The 15,660-nt window shown below is 53.8% G+C and overlaps 7 protein-coding genes across 7 annotated transcripts; 3 read left to right on the top strand and 4 right to left on the bottom strand.

The window, feature by feature from the left end:
• Window positions 1–549: 549 nt before the first annotated feature.
• On the top strand, window positions 550–3,478 carry CTAM01_13188 (uncharacterized protein; the record flags this gene model as incomplete). Its single annotated transcript, XM_060529192.1, has 4 exons — window positions 550–747; window positions 872–1,588; window positions 1,638–2,712; window positions 2,772–3,478. The coding sequence occupies 4 exons, from the start codon at window positions 550–552 to the stop codon at window positions 3,476–3,478; spliced, it is 2,697 nt and encodes an 898-aa protein (XP_060376242.1).
• Window positions 3,479–4,298: 820 nt separating this feature from the next.
• CTAM01_13187 (uncharacterized protein) lies at window positions 4,299–6,049 on the bottom strand (the record flags this gene model as incomplete). The annotated part of the gene is made up of 3 exons (XM_060529191.1): window positions 4,299–4,536; window positions 4,596–5,804; window positions 5,868–6,049. The coding sequence occupies 3 exons, from the start codon at window positions 6,047–6,049 to the stop codon at window positions 4,299–4,301; spliced, it is 1,629 nt and encodes a 542-aa protein (XP_060376241.1).
• A 524-nt stretch (window positions 6,050–6,573) lies between these two features.
• Window positions 6,574–7,173, bottom strand: CTAM01_13186 (uncharacterized protein; the record flags this gene model as incomplete). The annotated part of the gene is made up of 2 exons (XM_060529190.1): window positions 6,574–6,960; window positions 7,105–7,173. 2 exons carry the CDS (start codon window positions 7,171–7,173, stop codon window positions 6,574–6,576), a joined length of 456 nt encoding a protein of 151 aa, XP_060376240.1.
• A 351-nt stretch (window positions 7,174–7,524) lies between these two features.
• Window positions 7,525–7,626, bottom strand: CTAM01_13185 (uncharacterized protein; the record flags this gene model as incomplete). Its single annotated transcript, XM_060529189.1, has 1 exon — window positions 7,525–7,626. One exon carries the CDS (start codon window positions 7,624–7,626, stop codon window positions 7,525–7,527), a length of 102 nt encoding a protein of 33 aa, XP_060376239.1.
• A 1,768-nt stretch (window positions 7,627–9,394) lies between these two features.
• Window positions 9,395–10,923, top strand: CTAM01_13184 (uncharacterized protein; the record flags this gene model as incomplete). The annotated part of the gene is made up of 3 exons (XM_060529188.1): window positions 9,395–9,756; window positions 9,846–10,420; window positions 10,613–10,923. The coding sequence occupies 3 exons, from the start codon at window positions 9,395–9,397 to the stop codon at window positions 10,921–10,923; spliced, it is 1,248 nt and encodes a 415-aa protein (XP_060376238.1).
• A 1,465-nt stretch (window positions 10,924–12,388) lies between these two features.
• Window positions 12,389–13,695, bottom strand: CTAM01_13183 (endothiapepsin; the record flags this gene model as incomplete). Its single annotated transcript, XM_060529187.1, has 2 exons — window positions 12,389–12,882; window positions 12,960–13,695. The coding sequence occupies 2 exons, from the start codon at window positions 13,693–13,695 to the stop codon at window positions 12,389–12,391; spliced, it is 1,230 nt and encodes a 409-aa protein (XP_060376237.1).
• A 52-nt stretch (window positions 13,696–13,747) lies between these two features.
• On the top strand, window positions 13,748–14,038 carry CTAM01_13182 (uncharacterized protein; the record flags this gene model as incomplete). The annotated part of the gene is made up of 1 exon (XM_060529186.1): window positions 13,748–14,038. One exon carries the CDS (start codon window positions 13,748–13,750, stop codon window positions 14,036–14,038), a length of 291 nt encoding a protein of 96 aa, XP_060376236.1.
• Between the last annotated feature and the right edge of the window lie 1,622 nt (window positions 14,039–15,660).

The raw sequence follows: 15,660 nt of genomic DNA, 5'->3' as shown, positions 1-15,660 counted from the left end.
GTCAAGCGTTCTTGGAATTGGCACGTACAGCTCTTAGTGAACGAACGGGTCAAGTGCGTCTCAGATTCTTAGTGAGTAAGTTCAAGCTCAGTGAGGCAAGGTCCCTCACAGGTTCAATTACGGGTAGCTTGGCCTGGAACCCGCCCGCCGTGCCGCCCTCCCGCATCCCGACAGGTTGGGAGCACCTCGCCCCCAGTGCCGCAGTGCGTTTGCGTTTGCGTTTGCGTTTGCCATCCCCAGTTGCGTCCGGTACGGATACCTTCCCTTAGGTAGCACGGGTAGGTAGGTACCTTACCTTACTGATCCCCCCCCCCGGCACTGGATGCTTTCCCCCCGGCTCTCCTTCCGGCACCTCAGCAGCGCACAGCTCTCCTAAAAGCGCGGCAACCTCCATCATCCACGGCAATCCCCGTCGCGACTTTCTTCCCGTCCCGCGCGTCGCCAGTGACACTTTATTCTTCGCTCCAATTTGCGCCAATCTCGAATTACAATTTCTTACCGAAAGAGAGGAGGAAGAACAAGAAAAAGAGGGAGAGAAAACAATAGACCATGCCGGGTCGCCCGCCCAAGCGACCGGCTGAAGCTGGCGATGCAGCTACTCCCTCTGAAGACGTCGCCTCCACCACACCCGCGCCCAAGGTGAAGCTGCCGAGACTCGACAAGGGCGGCCAGGAAGACTTCTCCTCTGTTGTCAAGAATCGCCTATCGTCGTACACTCGGACAGGTCAGGCCTGCGACAGATGCAAGGTGCGTCTTGACTGCTCTTCTTGAGTTCGTACCGAGCTCTTCACGATACTGCATCGCCCCGTTATCACATTTCCGCTCGCATCTTTAGCCTCTCCGTACTAACCCTCGTGTCAATAACCTGTAGGTCAGAAAGATTCGATGCGATGCCCTTCCCGAAGGATGCTCCCATTGCATCAGCCAGAATCTCGACTGCTTCGTCACCGATCGCGTCACTGGCCGAACCGAAAGAAGAGGCTACCTCCAGGAGCTCGAAAGGGAAAAGACCGACATGATGAACCACATCCGCGAACTCGAAAAGCTGCTCGAGAACAACGGCACCGAGGTCAAACCGTACCAATGGTCTCCGTACGCCATAAACTACCCGACTCCTGGCGCAACCTATGACCACATGGGCAATGCCATCGAAGACCCCAACGAGAAGGATGCCTGGACCAAGGTCGGTTCCGTCTGGGTCAAGAACTACAACTACAAACCTGCCGGTGGTCGCTCATTCCCTCGATCGACGCTCGAATCACGTCCCGTCCATAATCATCTGGGCGTGGGCTCTGACAGTGCACCCCTCAGCTCAATCAAGGGCACCCAGTTGTCCATTTTGGGAACGACAATCGACGTCACCTCGTTCGATGCCCCCGACATTGACGAGCCGATACCAGACGCCAAGGATGCGCAGCCTCTGTATAACAAGTCTCTACAATCCTTTCTGCAGTCCAGCATGAACATCAATCCTACAGTCAACATTGAGCTTCCTTCAAGGAGCGACGCCTTCACTTACTCGGAATGGTACTTTCTCATGATTTGGCCTTTTCTGCCAGTCCTGCACAAGCCTAGCTTCATGAACATCGTAAGTAGGCCAATGTCGATTCAAGTTTGTCAGCTCTGACCATCTATAGCTCACTCGTATGTACGACGAACCCGGCTTCGAAGCAAGTGTGCCTGACCAGGTCATGGTACACATGGTTTTTGCGACCATTTACTTCCAATACGGCGTGCGAAACTGGGAACAGCAGGAAACACGATCCCAACTCAATGAACTGTCGAACAAGCATTATCACTATGCTTTGAGCAAAATGTTTGACTTGGCATCCTCGCAATCAGTGGCAGCGGTGCAGGCCATGGCGATGATTTGCGCTCACAGCCGTAGCTTCCCCAAGCCAGGGTGCGGCTCCATGGTCACCAACTTTGCCTTCCACCGCGCTATCGACCTGAATATGCACCGCGCCATGAAGGGGCCAGGCGAGACGACGAATCTTGAGAACGAGATCCGTAAGCGCACTTGGTGGACCATCCTTCTCGTCTATGTCACTCTGAACGGGCGCCTTGGGCGGCCTATGCCTATCACGGTTGAGGAGTACGATGTCGAGTTTCCCGAGCCGATCGCCGACGAGGCCCTGACGCCAGACGGCGTCGACCCGTCGGTAACGACGCCTTGTACGTATCACGTTGGGCTGGCAGGCTTCAAGATCTTGCCATTGTTCATGGAGATGTACTCCAACATCTACAGCGTCAAGCGCGACCCCAAGAGTTACGTTGATGTTGTCAACTCTCTAGAAGAGCAGCTTCGTCTCTGGAAGGAAAACCTCCCCGAATCGCTCCAAATCAACCCAGGGCAGAATGAACATGAAGGCCGTATGTATGCCCTGTACATACAGATGTACGCCCTTGAGCTTCGATTGTGTCTACGCCATCCATCCGTGGCCATGACCACCGATCGCAAGTTTCTCCTCGAAAATGCCCGCATATGCGAAGAGACTGCTGCGCACATGCTCAATGCTGTCAAGAGCCTCGTGAAGCTGAAGTCTCTCGATACCACGTGGTACCAAATGGCAGTTTACGGTGCCGCCATTTTCACCACATTGGTCGCCCACTGGGAACGGAGGTTCGAGGCAACGCCTAATCAGATTGCAACCCTTCGAGAGGAGATGAAGGATTGGATGGAGATCATCAATGCGACTGTCTCGTTACTGGGTAAGTCCTATTTCTGGATATATCAATCGGAACTTTTGAGACTAACCGCTCATATCTAGGAACTGGCGCACGTATCAGTAACGAAATCAGTGTTATTATTGAAAGGACAATCAGCTGGATTGAACACGACCAAAAACAAAAGGACTCGTCGTCACTTGCTCCAGCGATCAAGACCGAACCATCAACGGCAGAGGCGTCACCATTTCAGCTTACGTCCCAGCCTCAAGCAGCGCAGGCCCTGGCTGCAAGTGCCGACGAAGCGGCTACGAAGGCATTCTACGCTGACGCGGAGAATCAGAATGGGACAACTCCATACCCTTCCCTAGCTTACACCGAGCAGCCACCAAGCACCAACACCATGGCATCGACAAGTAATTTCGAGGTAAACAATGGATACGCGTATACGCCTGCGGCGACGCAGCCCACAAACGGGGAGGACAACACGGCTGAGACCAATCCACTGATTGCGTTCGCATCCCAAGCCACTCAGCATGTTGCAGACCCGGCCGGCTCTGCGGCTGCGGCGGAGCTCCTCTGGAGACAATCAGCGTCACAAGGGAATACCTGGCACGACTGGACAGCGGCAATGGCAGACAGCCAAGATAGATACAGCGCTAATGCCCTGTTGACTCTGGGCGGCGGGTCTAGGGATCCCACTTCTGTGACTGAGGCGGCTACAGCGGCCGATATGGCTTCTGTCACAGCTCCCGTCGGCCAATGGCCGCTCATCATCTTTGACGGAGCGGGCGCCCCAGGAGGACAGTAGACGGAGGTTTGGTTTTGATACACTTGCGAGCGTGTTCTGATATGTTTCTCTCGTTCATATGTTATCATGGAGCTACTTTAGGCGTCTACTCGGGGTCTCTTTCCAGACCAGACAACATGCTGCGGCTCAGCAACGGGGGTAAAAGGATAGGGGACTATGGGCACGAGTCGAATGGTTCGACTTGGTATCTTGGGGCAATCCAGATGACCCCGATGGGTTTCGGCGTTTCATGGTCAATTTCACCAGCGATCGTTGCATGATGTAAACCCAGCAATACCCGGCTGCAAGCAAACAATGGGCAGCGTTCTATAGGCGTAATTTCAATAGTCCTATCTCTCTCAAGGCTTCATGTGGTTCTGTAAAGGTATACGAACTATACAGTCGCTTTCAAGCAATCCTAGCCGGTGCTTCCTCACGGCGATGAACCTACAATATACTTTTAGAGTAAAGGCCGAATTTGGTCAAGGGGAAGCAGGGCAGAACCTGAGACTTGTATGGTACCTCACGAATGTCGAGGGCGATCGCTGGCAGCCTAGGGCGTGTAAGGCCTGACAGTGGGATTTCACTTGGCGAGTAAGCATTATGGTGAATTCAAAACTTTATTGAGTTATGGTCATAGACCTTTGCCGTGCGTGGTTTTGGTCTCAAAAGATTGGTATCAAATGGCGCAACTAGGTGCTTAGGGGCCACTTCCCACTACGCATCTCAACCCCTTTCTAAATCTCATCTAAGATCGAACCCGCTTACACCTTTCCGTCATTTGACATTATAGCATCTCCTCAAAAATCCTAGCATCATGTCTCCTTCCGAACATAACCGCCTAGGCCGACTCCTTGCGGACGTGGGCGTGGGCGGGGTTGGTAGACTCAACCTGAATCTCGGCGGGGGAGCCCTTGGTCTCGCTCAGGTTGTCGTGGTTCAACTTCTTGTCAGAGTCATAGTCGGTGACACCGAACAGAGCATCCATGTGCTCGAGGGAGATACCCTTGGTCTCGGGGACGAAGAACCAGACGAAGAAGAACATGGAGAAGCAGAAGCTTCCAAAGATGAGATAGGTTCTGTCACAAACATTAGTTGAATGTTAATTTGAAGGAAGGTCTAACCAGAAACCACTTACCCGTAGCCGTGAGCACCGACAGTAGCCAGCATGTTCGGGACAGTACGGGCGACGATGAGGTTGAAGAGCCACTGGGTAGCAGCAGCAAGAGCGACATTCTGGGAGCGAAGGCGAGCTGCCGGGATTTCAGAGGCGTAAATCCAGCAGGCCGGACCCCAGCCAAACTGGAAGAATGCGGCGAACAGGAAGATGGCGACCAGGGCCATGTAGCCAGCACCTGGCACAGGCTCTCCGGCAATGGGTGGGGAGATGCGGACGTAAAGACCGATGTAGAACATGCAGCAGCCCTGGGCGATTGAAGTCCAGAGAAGCGAGCGACGACGGCCGAGAGAGTCGGCCATGAAGAGCAAGAAGCAGATGCAGGCAAGAACCTTGACGATTCCGTAGACGCCGGTTGACAGAAGAGGCGTGGAGCGACCGGTGACACCGAGGTTCTTGAAGATCATAGGGGCGTAGGTGTTGATGGCGTTGGTTCCCGTCATTTGCTGGCAGATCATGAGGAAGATGGAGATAAGAGCACGGTTGCGGTTGCCCTTGATGGTCCACATCTCCTTTTGCAGGTTCTTGAAGGTGGCGTTGCCAATGAGCTGTCTCTCATGTTGGAGCTGGTCAACAATCTCCTGGAACTCATCTTCGAGATAGGGGTGGTTCTCGGGCAAGTTACGAAGAGTGGCGAGAATCTTCTTGGCCTCTTCCCACTTGTCCTGGCGGGCCAGCCATCTGGGAGATTCGTTGCAGAAGAGCATGCAGATGAGAAGCAGCAGACTGGGCAGACCCTGGATGGCGAGAGGAAAGATGTACATGGTCTTTCCCGTCAAGTTGACCTCGGCGCCGTAGTTGATCCAGAAGGCAATCATACCTCCTGTCACGATGAATAGCTGGTACATGCCAGTGAGGAGACCGCGAATGGCACGAGGCGCGTTTTCGGAGACGTAGAGAGGGTTGATGGCAGAGGCACCGCCGACACCGAGACCTGCGATGAAGCGACCGACGAAGATGGCGGCGATTCTACCGGAAGAGACAGCCTGGAGGACAACGCCGACGAGGATAATGGCAGCGACAGTAACAAGACACCACTTGCGACCGAATCTGTCTGTCATGGGAGAGGCGAGAAGAGCACCGACCAAGCATCCGGCTTGGAGAGTGGACACAATGTTACCGGTCAAGTTGGCAGTTTCCACGGGCTTGGCATCCTTGAGTCCGTAGTCGCTATGGTTGGATAAGTCAGTTTATTGGTACTTTATGATTTATGCTCTCCAAGTCGTCACTTACTTCTTAAAGGGCTCCATGACAACGACACCACCAATGACGGAGCTATCCCAGCCGAATGACATGGCGCCGAAGCAGGCGGAGGCGGCGAGCGCAAAGACTCTCCAGCCGTAGATTTCTGCGGGGTCCGTCTCCATGGACTCATTGTGGACGATCTTCTTGAGAATCTTTTGCATCGCCGACATGTTGGGTGGTTGGTTTCTTCACAACACGGCCAGGCTCTGGCGGGGTTGGTGTTGCTATCGCAGTTAAATGACTGGTGGCCGATGTGACACGACACCCTGTGATGGTTGTATCTCGAGCCAAGGTGAGTCAGCTCAAGATGTGATGAGGGGTGGGTGATGAGCTGAGGACTGAATGAGGAGACGAAGCGACGAAGAGAAGAAAGCGAGGATTTGAGGGTGTGGGCAGCCGGCCCTGATATATCGGAAATCTCTAATGGTGTTTTCCCTCTTTTGCTGATCTGTACCCTCGTCTTTTCCCCAGATGGATTGAAACCCGGGGACCCCTCACTCCCAGAATAGTCAGCAATTTGCCATCTCACATGTAGCAAAAAGTAACCTGGGGAAAAGGGGATTGGAGGTGCTGGTGAGGAGTAACTGTTCGGAGAGCCATGGTCGCAATCGATCCTGTGCGTTTCCCAGCCCGTCCAGAACCCAAAGAACCCCTGCTGCAATCCTATCTTGTCTAGTGTAGCTCGTTCGTCCGCTCATCTGTGCTTCAAAACCCCAGAAAACCGAGCCTCAACGAGTACCAAGACGGACGGTGAATTGTCCATGAGATTTTTCCGCCATTCAGAAGGGACGGAGAGGGCAGCCCGATGGTGCTGGACCGCCGGGGGCGGCAGAGGAACGGCTTGGCTCTTGGGAGAGGGGAACCTATTCGGTTTTGCGATCAGCCGACCAGGTCGTGCAATTGGAGGCTTCCAGCAAAGGGTGGGATACGGCAAGCATCTTGGGGGGTGTGTGGTAACTGTAGTGGTGGTGGTGGTGGTCGACCATCGAGGTGGCCGGATGGGATGCAGCAACAAGCATGGCATGGCTGGGCTAGTCTCAGAAACTAGGCTTGGCAGGCTAAAGGCAGAACGGATAGCACTCTATGTACGCAGTACTCCGTAGTCAGATGGACGACAGGAACGACGCTCGGGTTTACGAGTGTGCGAATCCAGGGGAGACCAACTTCGCAGCCTTAGAAAGACTTTGGTGAAAGATGGAAGCACCCACGTGCGCATCCTACCTACTCTTCGGATACGTGATGACCTTGAGCTCGTCGCGGCCGGTAGTCTCAAAGTATGGTTCTCACGGTTCATCTAGGTATACAAACTATAAACTTGACAAGGGAGCTGTGGGGAAGCTTGAATGCGGCGTAAAGGTAATGAGATGAAAAGATGGATGACCTTGTCTCCCAGGTTACCTCCCAGATGCCTTGACATTCTTTATCATAGCAATGAAAGAAACAAAACGCCTGCTGGCTGTAGACCCGGGGCGCGTGCTAACAGTTCAAGCTTAATAGTAATAGACGTGGCTCTCTGGGGCCCCAGAGGAGAGTACCGTCCTTCCCCAGGTGCCCCGGGATAGGATACAGAGTACTCGGTACGCACAGCGGAGCAAGAATAAAGTATCCGTATGCTTGCTAGGACGAACGGCTCTCCGAATTGTGGCTATTCTCGTTGTGGTTTCCGTCGCCGAAATGTGGACCGCTCCTTGCAACGAGCAAGGCGCGTGATTTGCTGGAAGATGCGTCTCTGGTTGTCTCCCCCCATCACAGCATTTAGGCTACTGGCGAAGGTGGAGAAAGAGGGACGAGGCAAAAAGGCAAAGAAATAAGGACGTGGGCCGTAGAGTTAGACTGCCATGACTGGCTGTACGAATAGAGTGTAGACCAGGGAGCAGACAGGTAGTGCGCTGGACTTGGTTTAGTCTCCTCTTCACTGCGTATGCGCTGACAGGGAAGTCCAGGCATGAGACGATGTATCCATACAGGGTTACAGGAACACAAACACCAAGGGCCAAAGAGTCTCTGACGACCAGTGACAGGTTAAGTACTATGTAGGCCGTCTCTTGATAAGTAGGTACTCCGTAGAGCCTACTTGGTCCGGCGCCTCCCACTTTCATCCCACGTCCCGGATTGGTTTCTGCTCCAACCAGTAGCCCATTTGTCGACCCATCCCCGTACGGTGGATTCTGCGGAGTAAGGACGCGGGTAGGAGAAATGGGGTTGGAGAGGTGGAGATGTGTTGGAGATCGCGGGGGTGGTCAAAAGGAGCCTGAGGAGGTTAGTGAAGTGGCACAGACAGACTTGACCTCATGGGCGAACACAACATCAGCAAGTCAACAAGCAACATTTTGACTTTGTCAAGAGACGAAGAAAGACTCTATCAAAGTAGATCGCGCCTCTCAGTTGACGCTTGACCATAGTTAGACTAAGCTCGTCCGTAGATGTCTTCATTCAGCGAAGGCACAGTGTGGACTCTTGTTGGGCATCTGTCTCGTTTGTTGTCTAAGCTCAGACTCGATCTGGCACTTTTTTGATAACCTTGACGACTATTCCAGCCAAGGTAAGAGAGATCGTGATTCGACCAACCACCCGCCAAACACGATTTGAGTCTGGGGTTATCACGGCCATTCCCATCTTTCGCGACACCACCCCGACTTTGTGGCGTTGGATCCTAAGGCTTGGCAACAAGCCATGAAGCTCATTCATTTGAGGGAAAAATTAATCCGCGTTTCTGACCTGAAGGACCGGATCTTTCTAGTCTGATTCTGTCAACACTCTATTTTTGAAGCCTTCCAATTTTTCTCTGGCACGTACGTTGACTTACTCTCGTATTTGATAGTTGGCTCAATTTCATATTCGTCAACAAGTGTACATGTAGCTGTAGATATTCCAGATATGTTCAAGCCACCACACGCTAAGTGAGCCACTCAGGTCGCCTTCGGCCAACATCATGCGATGCCACATAACAATCCCTCCCCTTCATGTCTGTCTGGTTCCGGACCCGAGTCCTCGGGCCCTGTTAGGCCTGTCATGCCCTGCACTGATTCTGTTGGCGCCTCTTTTGCAGCTGTAGCTATCCATGAACCAATAGTCCGCAATGTGCCGTACCGTCGCAGGCCAGGGCTATGGGACTCGGGCGCGCATCCTTCACGGCTGCCTCGTGGCCTTCAGACATGATTAGAGTTCCCCAAGTGGACTGTGAAGTTATCCTAGTCCATGAACTATCGGGAATCTTTTGATCTGGTGTTACAATCCCGACTCAATGTCGGCGCGTCGCTGTATCGTCATCGCGAACGATTCTCGTATAGAGACGGGACGGAAGAATTTCGTCCTCCAAGACCCGACGTTGAAAACATATGCAAGCCACTCCATGAGCCTCTGCGTTTGTCCTTTCACTCCCGTTCCCTCAATCGTGCCACACCAAGCCCGCGCATTCCTGTGCCACCTCTCACATCCAACGCCAAGATAATCCAGCTCGAGCCAAGTCCCCCCGCTTTTGCTTGTCCCTGGCCTGCCTGCGTTGACGAGCCGGTATGTCACTCAACGAGGTGCATCGTCTTCAAACCCCTGTGGTCACTGTATTGGGCCAGGACCCGGCTCACCGCAAATGCGTTCTCAACGGGAACGCGTTCCAGCAGGACGCCATCATCTCCTTCAAGGGTTGGCAATATGCTGTGTTCTACAGTAGCTGCTCTTCCTCAAGTCTAAACGATGTAACTCAGCGAGAACCTCTCTTCGTCTGTATGAATCGGCGTAAACTACCCAACTCTGAGTGGCAAACGATAGTTTTCGACGATTATCACCAGACCACTGACGATGGCCATAATACCGTGCAGATGGGCATCTGTCCAGGCGATGGTACCATCCACCTATCTTACGACCATCACTGTGACACGTAGGATTGCTTCTTATTCTCAGTCCATGCGACAGCTTTTAGTTGCATAACCATAAGAAAAGGATAACCGTCGCTAACAGATTCCCAAGCTTGAGGTATCGGCGCTCCATCAAGGGCATTGCCAGTGATCCAGAACTATCCCGATGGACCAAAGACGTCTTCACTTTGACTCTCGATTACGTTCCTGGCATCACGAAACCTCATGAGAACTTCGGCTACGTGACCTACCCGCGTTTCGGTGTCTTGGGCAACGACATGTACTTCTCCATAAGGAATGGCAAAGCTGGTCTTGGAGATGATCTCCTGTACATATACCATGCCGCAACAGGATTGTATGAGTATGCTGGAAAACACCTGAAAGGCATCCAGAATAACCCATACGTTCATGGCATGGACTACCGCGATGGTAAGCTACATATCACATGGGTGTATCGCGGTTTCGTACACTATGACGGATGGGATGATCCTCTAGATACGAAACACAAGCAACAAGCCGGACCCAATGGCGCCGATAATAACTATAACATCTGTTATGCTTATAGCGACGACGGGGGTTACACATGGAAGAACGGGCACGACAAGACCATTGCTTTGCTGAGAGATGGAGGCTCGATCACACCCGATTGCCCCGGTCTTGTTGCCTTTGATATCCCCAAGGGGCGAGGTTTGACAAATCAAGAGGCACAGGCAGTCGATCAGGACGGTGGGGTGCATGTTCTCAACCGCGACACGATGGATGCAGAGAATCTATGGAAGCATTACTATCGATCTCCTAATGGCAAGATGACGACACACAGCCTTTCTTATATATTATGATCGTTCCCAAGAATCTCAGCTAACAAGAACTCTTGCGCAGGTCAATGGACTCAACATGCCATCGGGCCAGTACCTAGTCCTCGACGCGGCCGCCTAGCCATCAGCAAAACTGGTGACCTCTTCCTGATTCTACCCGACCCGACCAATTCATCTCTCCGTATCCTCAAGTCATCGAAAGCAAAAGACTATGCTGAGTCAGTAGAGGTCTGGCGTGGTGTTGGCTTTATGGGCGAGCCGCTCGTGGACAGCAAAAGACTCGAGGAGGAAGATGTTTTGTCCATCTTCGCCATTGCCGTGTCGGCGACCTCATCGAAAGATCGCCAAGTTGTCGTCCTCGACTTCCAGATCTAGAGCTGATGTACGGTGGAGAAGAGTCACTTGAACTTGGTTCGTTGACGGGATGGTGAGAGATGCGCATCGAGAAAACGCAATTGGCTAGGTCTAGGTGGTGAGCCACAGGTTGTTGCACATCACCTCCCCGGTATTTTCGCGTCAGATGGCACCCCATTAATGCAATGGCAAGACAAAGCCTATGGTCCCCGGCACTGAAGGGTTCTGTGAAGACGGCGGGAGACCGTCGGACGATTACGGGGCCCTTGGTCATAGTCAATCCAACCTTGGAGTGCCGAAGTTCCATCTCCGGCGTCCAACACAGCATTAGATACTCCGTACTGCAGATGAAATAGAGCTCTACAGTGATCATCATACAGTGGATATTCGACCCTCATTTCAAAGTTGTGCCAAGAGTCATCGCAAAAACTCAGTATGTCGTATTTCGCCCCCAATCCCCCATTTCATTGGAGGACTTTGATCCTCAGAAAGACGAGAGACATGGTTCTGATTGTGATGAAGCCCGTCCCGTTGCGATGATCAAAGAGATGAGAAGAGGACGTTCTCGCGCAGAGTTTCGCTCACTGTGAAATCATTCCTCCTCGTCAGGCTCACCAACTCACCTACCTCCCCTGGTTCGTTTCCCTTGGCAGAGCAGCCCTGCATTGAAACCATCCACCGATGCCAACCAGCTCTTCCCCTTCTCATCAGCCACCATCTGCACCTCGGTTCCTTGAGCCCGAGAAGAGACGATATTATTCCACTCCCATATTCCTTGTCTTGGGTTTTTGCCCAGCGCCCAGCGCAACGAAGCGCGCCGGACGGCCGCGCCGCTCTGGGCAGATTCTAGGACCTGGGTGGGAGAGATGCTAGGACCTTGGCATAACCCAGATGGCTTGCCGCATGCCAAGGAACCCTTATGTATATGCCAACATGGTTTGTATTGGAGGAATGAAAATTTCAGATGGGAGAGTGCGGCCGGAAGTGGGTGCTAGTGAGCGATGACTTGAGCTGTAATTGTGGAGGACGACTCCCAATTGCATTTTAGCGGTCCAAACACGACGCGTCTAGGGGGAAGACTCAACTCTTGGCACTTCGGAAAAAGGATCAGTAACGAGCGATACTAATCTTTAAACGAATCACTCATACGGAAAAGGCCATTGTCGACGATGCACACGGAAAACGGGTGGGACAGATCTAATCATCATTCAAATGCTGAGCCATATTGTTCAATATAGACAATGCAACTATATTTCCGTCATCATCGCTCATAAATGTCCGCCAATATGCTACGAATAAGAATTATGTATAAGAAGTAGTGACCAAGTCGTCACATGGATTGTCCTGATGAACAATTAAGCAAACAACCCTAAGTTCTCTTTCCCTTGTCCAGTCCTCAAATCCAGATCACCCGGGCTTCCTGTTTGCTGAATCGTCCATCTCTCTCTTCTATGACTGTTGCTCAGAAGCTGCGTTCTCTAAGCATTTAGAGGGTCTTGGCGGCCCAGCCAAGCTGCTTGGTGCTGCCGTTGAAGACAACGAAGGCAGCCTTGAGGGCAATGTCACCGTAGATGGAGATGCCGATGCCGGCGTTGCTCTGAAGGCCACCGAAGCAGGTGGAGGTGCTGATGGGAGCGTAGTTCATGTAGCTGGCGGGGATGGTGATGCGAGCGGTACCGACGCCGAAGGTGAAGGAGGGGACGGTCGCGGAGCAGGGGAAAGTGTAACCACCCTGGGAAGAGTCGTACTTGGCACCGGTGATCTTGGCGTAGTAGGCGGTGACGATGGCCTGGGGAAGGAGGAGAAGGGTGGTGCCGGTGTCAGCAATACCGGTGACGGAGCTGGAGACGAAGCTGGCGGAGCCGACCTGGTAGCCGGAGGAGGTGAACTGCCACCATCCGTTGGCGGAGTTGACGGAGGTGTAGGTGATGGAACCAGTGTAGGCGGTGCTATCAATGTAACCGAAGTTGTACTTGCCGGCTATAAGTTCAATGCGTTAGTATCAGCTGTCCCATCTCTTGATACAACATCTAGTGAGAATGTGAGCGAGTACTTACCCGTGCCGTGCTTCAGGTCAGCAGTGAAGAGGAAAGAGTCCAACTTAGACTTGGCAGTGTCGAAGAAGGTGGTCTGCTGGGTGGGCGAGACGGTGTTAATGTTGCTGAAGCCGAGACCAAGGAGACCGTCCAGGTCGCTCTCGGAGGTGAAGGAGTCCGAGACGGTGGAGGCAGCCTCGACGGCCTGGCCGGTAACGGTCAGACCGCCGACGGTGACGGTGTCCTTGTAGACGATACCGCTGGAGCTGGAGCCATCACCGTAGGAGATGGACCAGGTGGCGCCGGAGAGGCGGGAGGCGGTGGAAGACTTGGAGGGGTCGTAGACGGTCTGGCCGTTGCGCTGGCTGGCCGGGGTGGAGGTCGAGAAGACCCACAGGTCGGAGGAGCCGGTGTCGAAGTCGAGGTTGAGGGTCTGGGCCGGGGTGCCGATCTGGACGGGGCTCAGGTACTCAACATCGTACTCCTGGGGGTTGGCAGCGACACTGCCAGTGGCACGCTCGACGAGGCCGGCAGAGCTGATGTTGGCGACAACAGCAGCGAGGTCGGCGGGGAGAGGGGCCTTGTACTTGCGGTAGGCCTTGGCGAGGGCGAGGGGGCCGGAGCGGACGTAGCGGGGGTTCTTGATCTGCTCGACGGTGAAGCCTCTCTCCTGCTGGGCACCAGCGGGGAGGGCGGCGACGGAGGAGGCCAGGGCAAGGCCGGCCGTGAGGGCCGAGACGAAGGATGAGCCAGTCATTGTGAGATGACTGAAAGCTAGTGAAGCCGGGGAAAGGAGCAGAGAAGAGGATATGAGGACCGAGGAGGAGGACTGGGAGATGACCGATGAGGATGAGGAGGAGAGATGGGATGATCAACGGGGAGTTGGGATGGTTTATATCGTCATCGTCCAGTCTATGAAGATGGTGTCTGGACTCTGTGACCGGGGACGGCAACTCGGGGCGATAGGATGGATCATGGCGACATTACTCGCAGTCCTTGCCAACATCACCGTCTCTGGATATGTCAAGGCCAACAACAACAACAACAGGCAGGGGGGAACTCGTGAAGGAGGGCCCATCATGGTGTGCGGCACAAGCTAGCCGTGGGGGAATACCACCTTCCAAGAGGGAGCATCGTGCAATAGCAAGGCTGCCTGTCGCGACTCCATATCGCGCCGACAAGGACGATGATACTGCGCGTCATGATTCGAGAGAACAGAGGGGCTAGATTTGATGAGAAGGGACGGTAGTCGGTAGTGTGTAGATCACCAAGGAGGAACAACAAGCAGTTGACTACTTGCGGCAGCCATCAACGGGCAGGCTAGTCTCGAACAGGGGACTGATAGACTCTAGTGTCTAGAGCTCTTCAACTAAGGTCGTAGCTCCATCTGTCTCTCCGCCATGGAGCTCATGGAATGGTGGAAGATGGAACCCATCCCAAGGACCAGCCTATTCCCGGCCAGGGGGTGGGAAGGGTTATGGGAACTTTTGACCAAAGCTTGTCACTGGCACAAAGTTCCCAGCAGCTGTAGACTAGATGGAAAAGAGCAGGTCGGGCAAAAGGGTCGAACGAGTCGAGGCTTGTTTGTCGAATGTCGATGCACCGCCGTCCTCCGCTCTTGGATCCAAGGCCGGAAGTTGAGATGAGTGAAAAGGGGAATAAGGCCAAGGAAACAAGCAGCAAGGCACCAAAAGTAGATGATATGAATGGAGCCGAGCTGATGGAGGGGGGTCCGCGGCGGGGAGAGGAGCACCGGCGGAGGGCGGGACCAACCAATCCAGAGGCGAAACGAGGTATTCTCGTCTAAAGCGATCTGATTCTGGTCCATCACTCCATGATCCATCCACCCTCGCGATAGCCCCGGTGCCGGTCCTGAGTGGTGCCGTGTGGTAGAGTGGTCCCTCGTTCTCGAGTCGACGTTGAAAGCACCTACCTTTCCGGGACATGGCTCCGGGAGTCAGCCAGGCCACATTACGGTCCAAGTCCGCTGGGGCTCCGGGAAAGGTCGAGGGTTTGGCTGGTACGTCGAGACAGCAAGCAGGCGAACCCATGCTTTGCGGCGGCGTGGTGGTGGTGTTCTGACGGCGAACCTACGACCATCCCGTCTCTTCCATTGGTCTTCTTGGCTCTTGATGCGCCTCGGCACATGGAAACAAGCTTTACCGCCAAGTCCCCACCCGCAATCCCGCATGCGCGCCCAGAGGTTGGCGATTGCGACCTTGCGAACCCTTCGATTGCTCAATCCCCTGAGGGCATGGCTTCATTCCATGCCTGCCCAGAAAATGCCCAGTCTGGGGCCGCAGCAGGTACGAGATCGAGGCCAAGACGGGAAGGAAGAAAAGAGAGTTTTCTAGGTTTCTGGGGGGAAGAATCCCAAGGGGGGAGGTGGAGGAGAAAGAGGGACATGAAGGCTGAAGCGAAGGGGAACAGACAGGACAGGGGGGGGGGGTTGAAGGGGGGATCACGCCGCTTGCCGCCGCAACTCCATTGTCTCTTTGCACATTCTCTGTGTCAACGCGGGATCCAGCTGAGCGGGTTTCGGCTGTTTGCTGCCATCTTGGCGATGCTTCTTGGCGATGCTGCCCTGTGGCCCCAACTGCTACCTTGCCTTGCCAACCAAGCGATGAGTGAATGAAAGTGAGTTTTGTGACTTGTGAGTGAAATCACCCGACTTTGCGAGTGAATGAGACTGAGAGAGGTGTTGACCTGTCATGACGTGCTG

The sequence above is a fragment of the Colletotrichum tamarilloi genome, assembly GCF_030869305.1.
Source record: "Colletotrichum tamarilloi strain Tom-12 chromosome Unknown Scaffold_90.1, whole genome shotgun sequence".
NCBI classification, from domain to species: Eukaryota; Fungi; Ascomycota; class Sordariomycetes; order Glomerellales; family Glomerellaceae; genus Colletotrichum; species Colletotrichum tamarilloi.
This window is presented reverse-complemented; position numbering and strand designations above follow the sequence as displayed.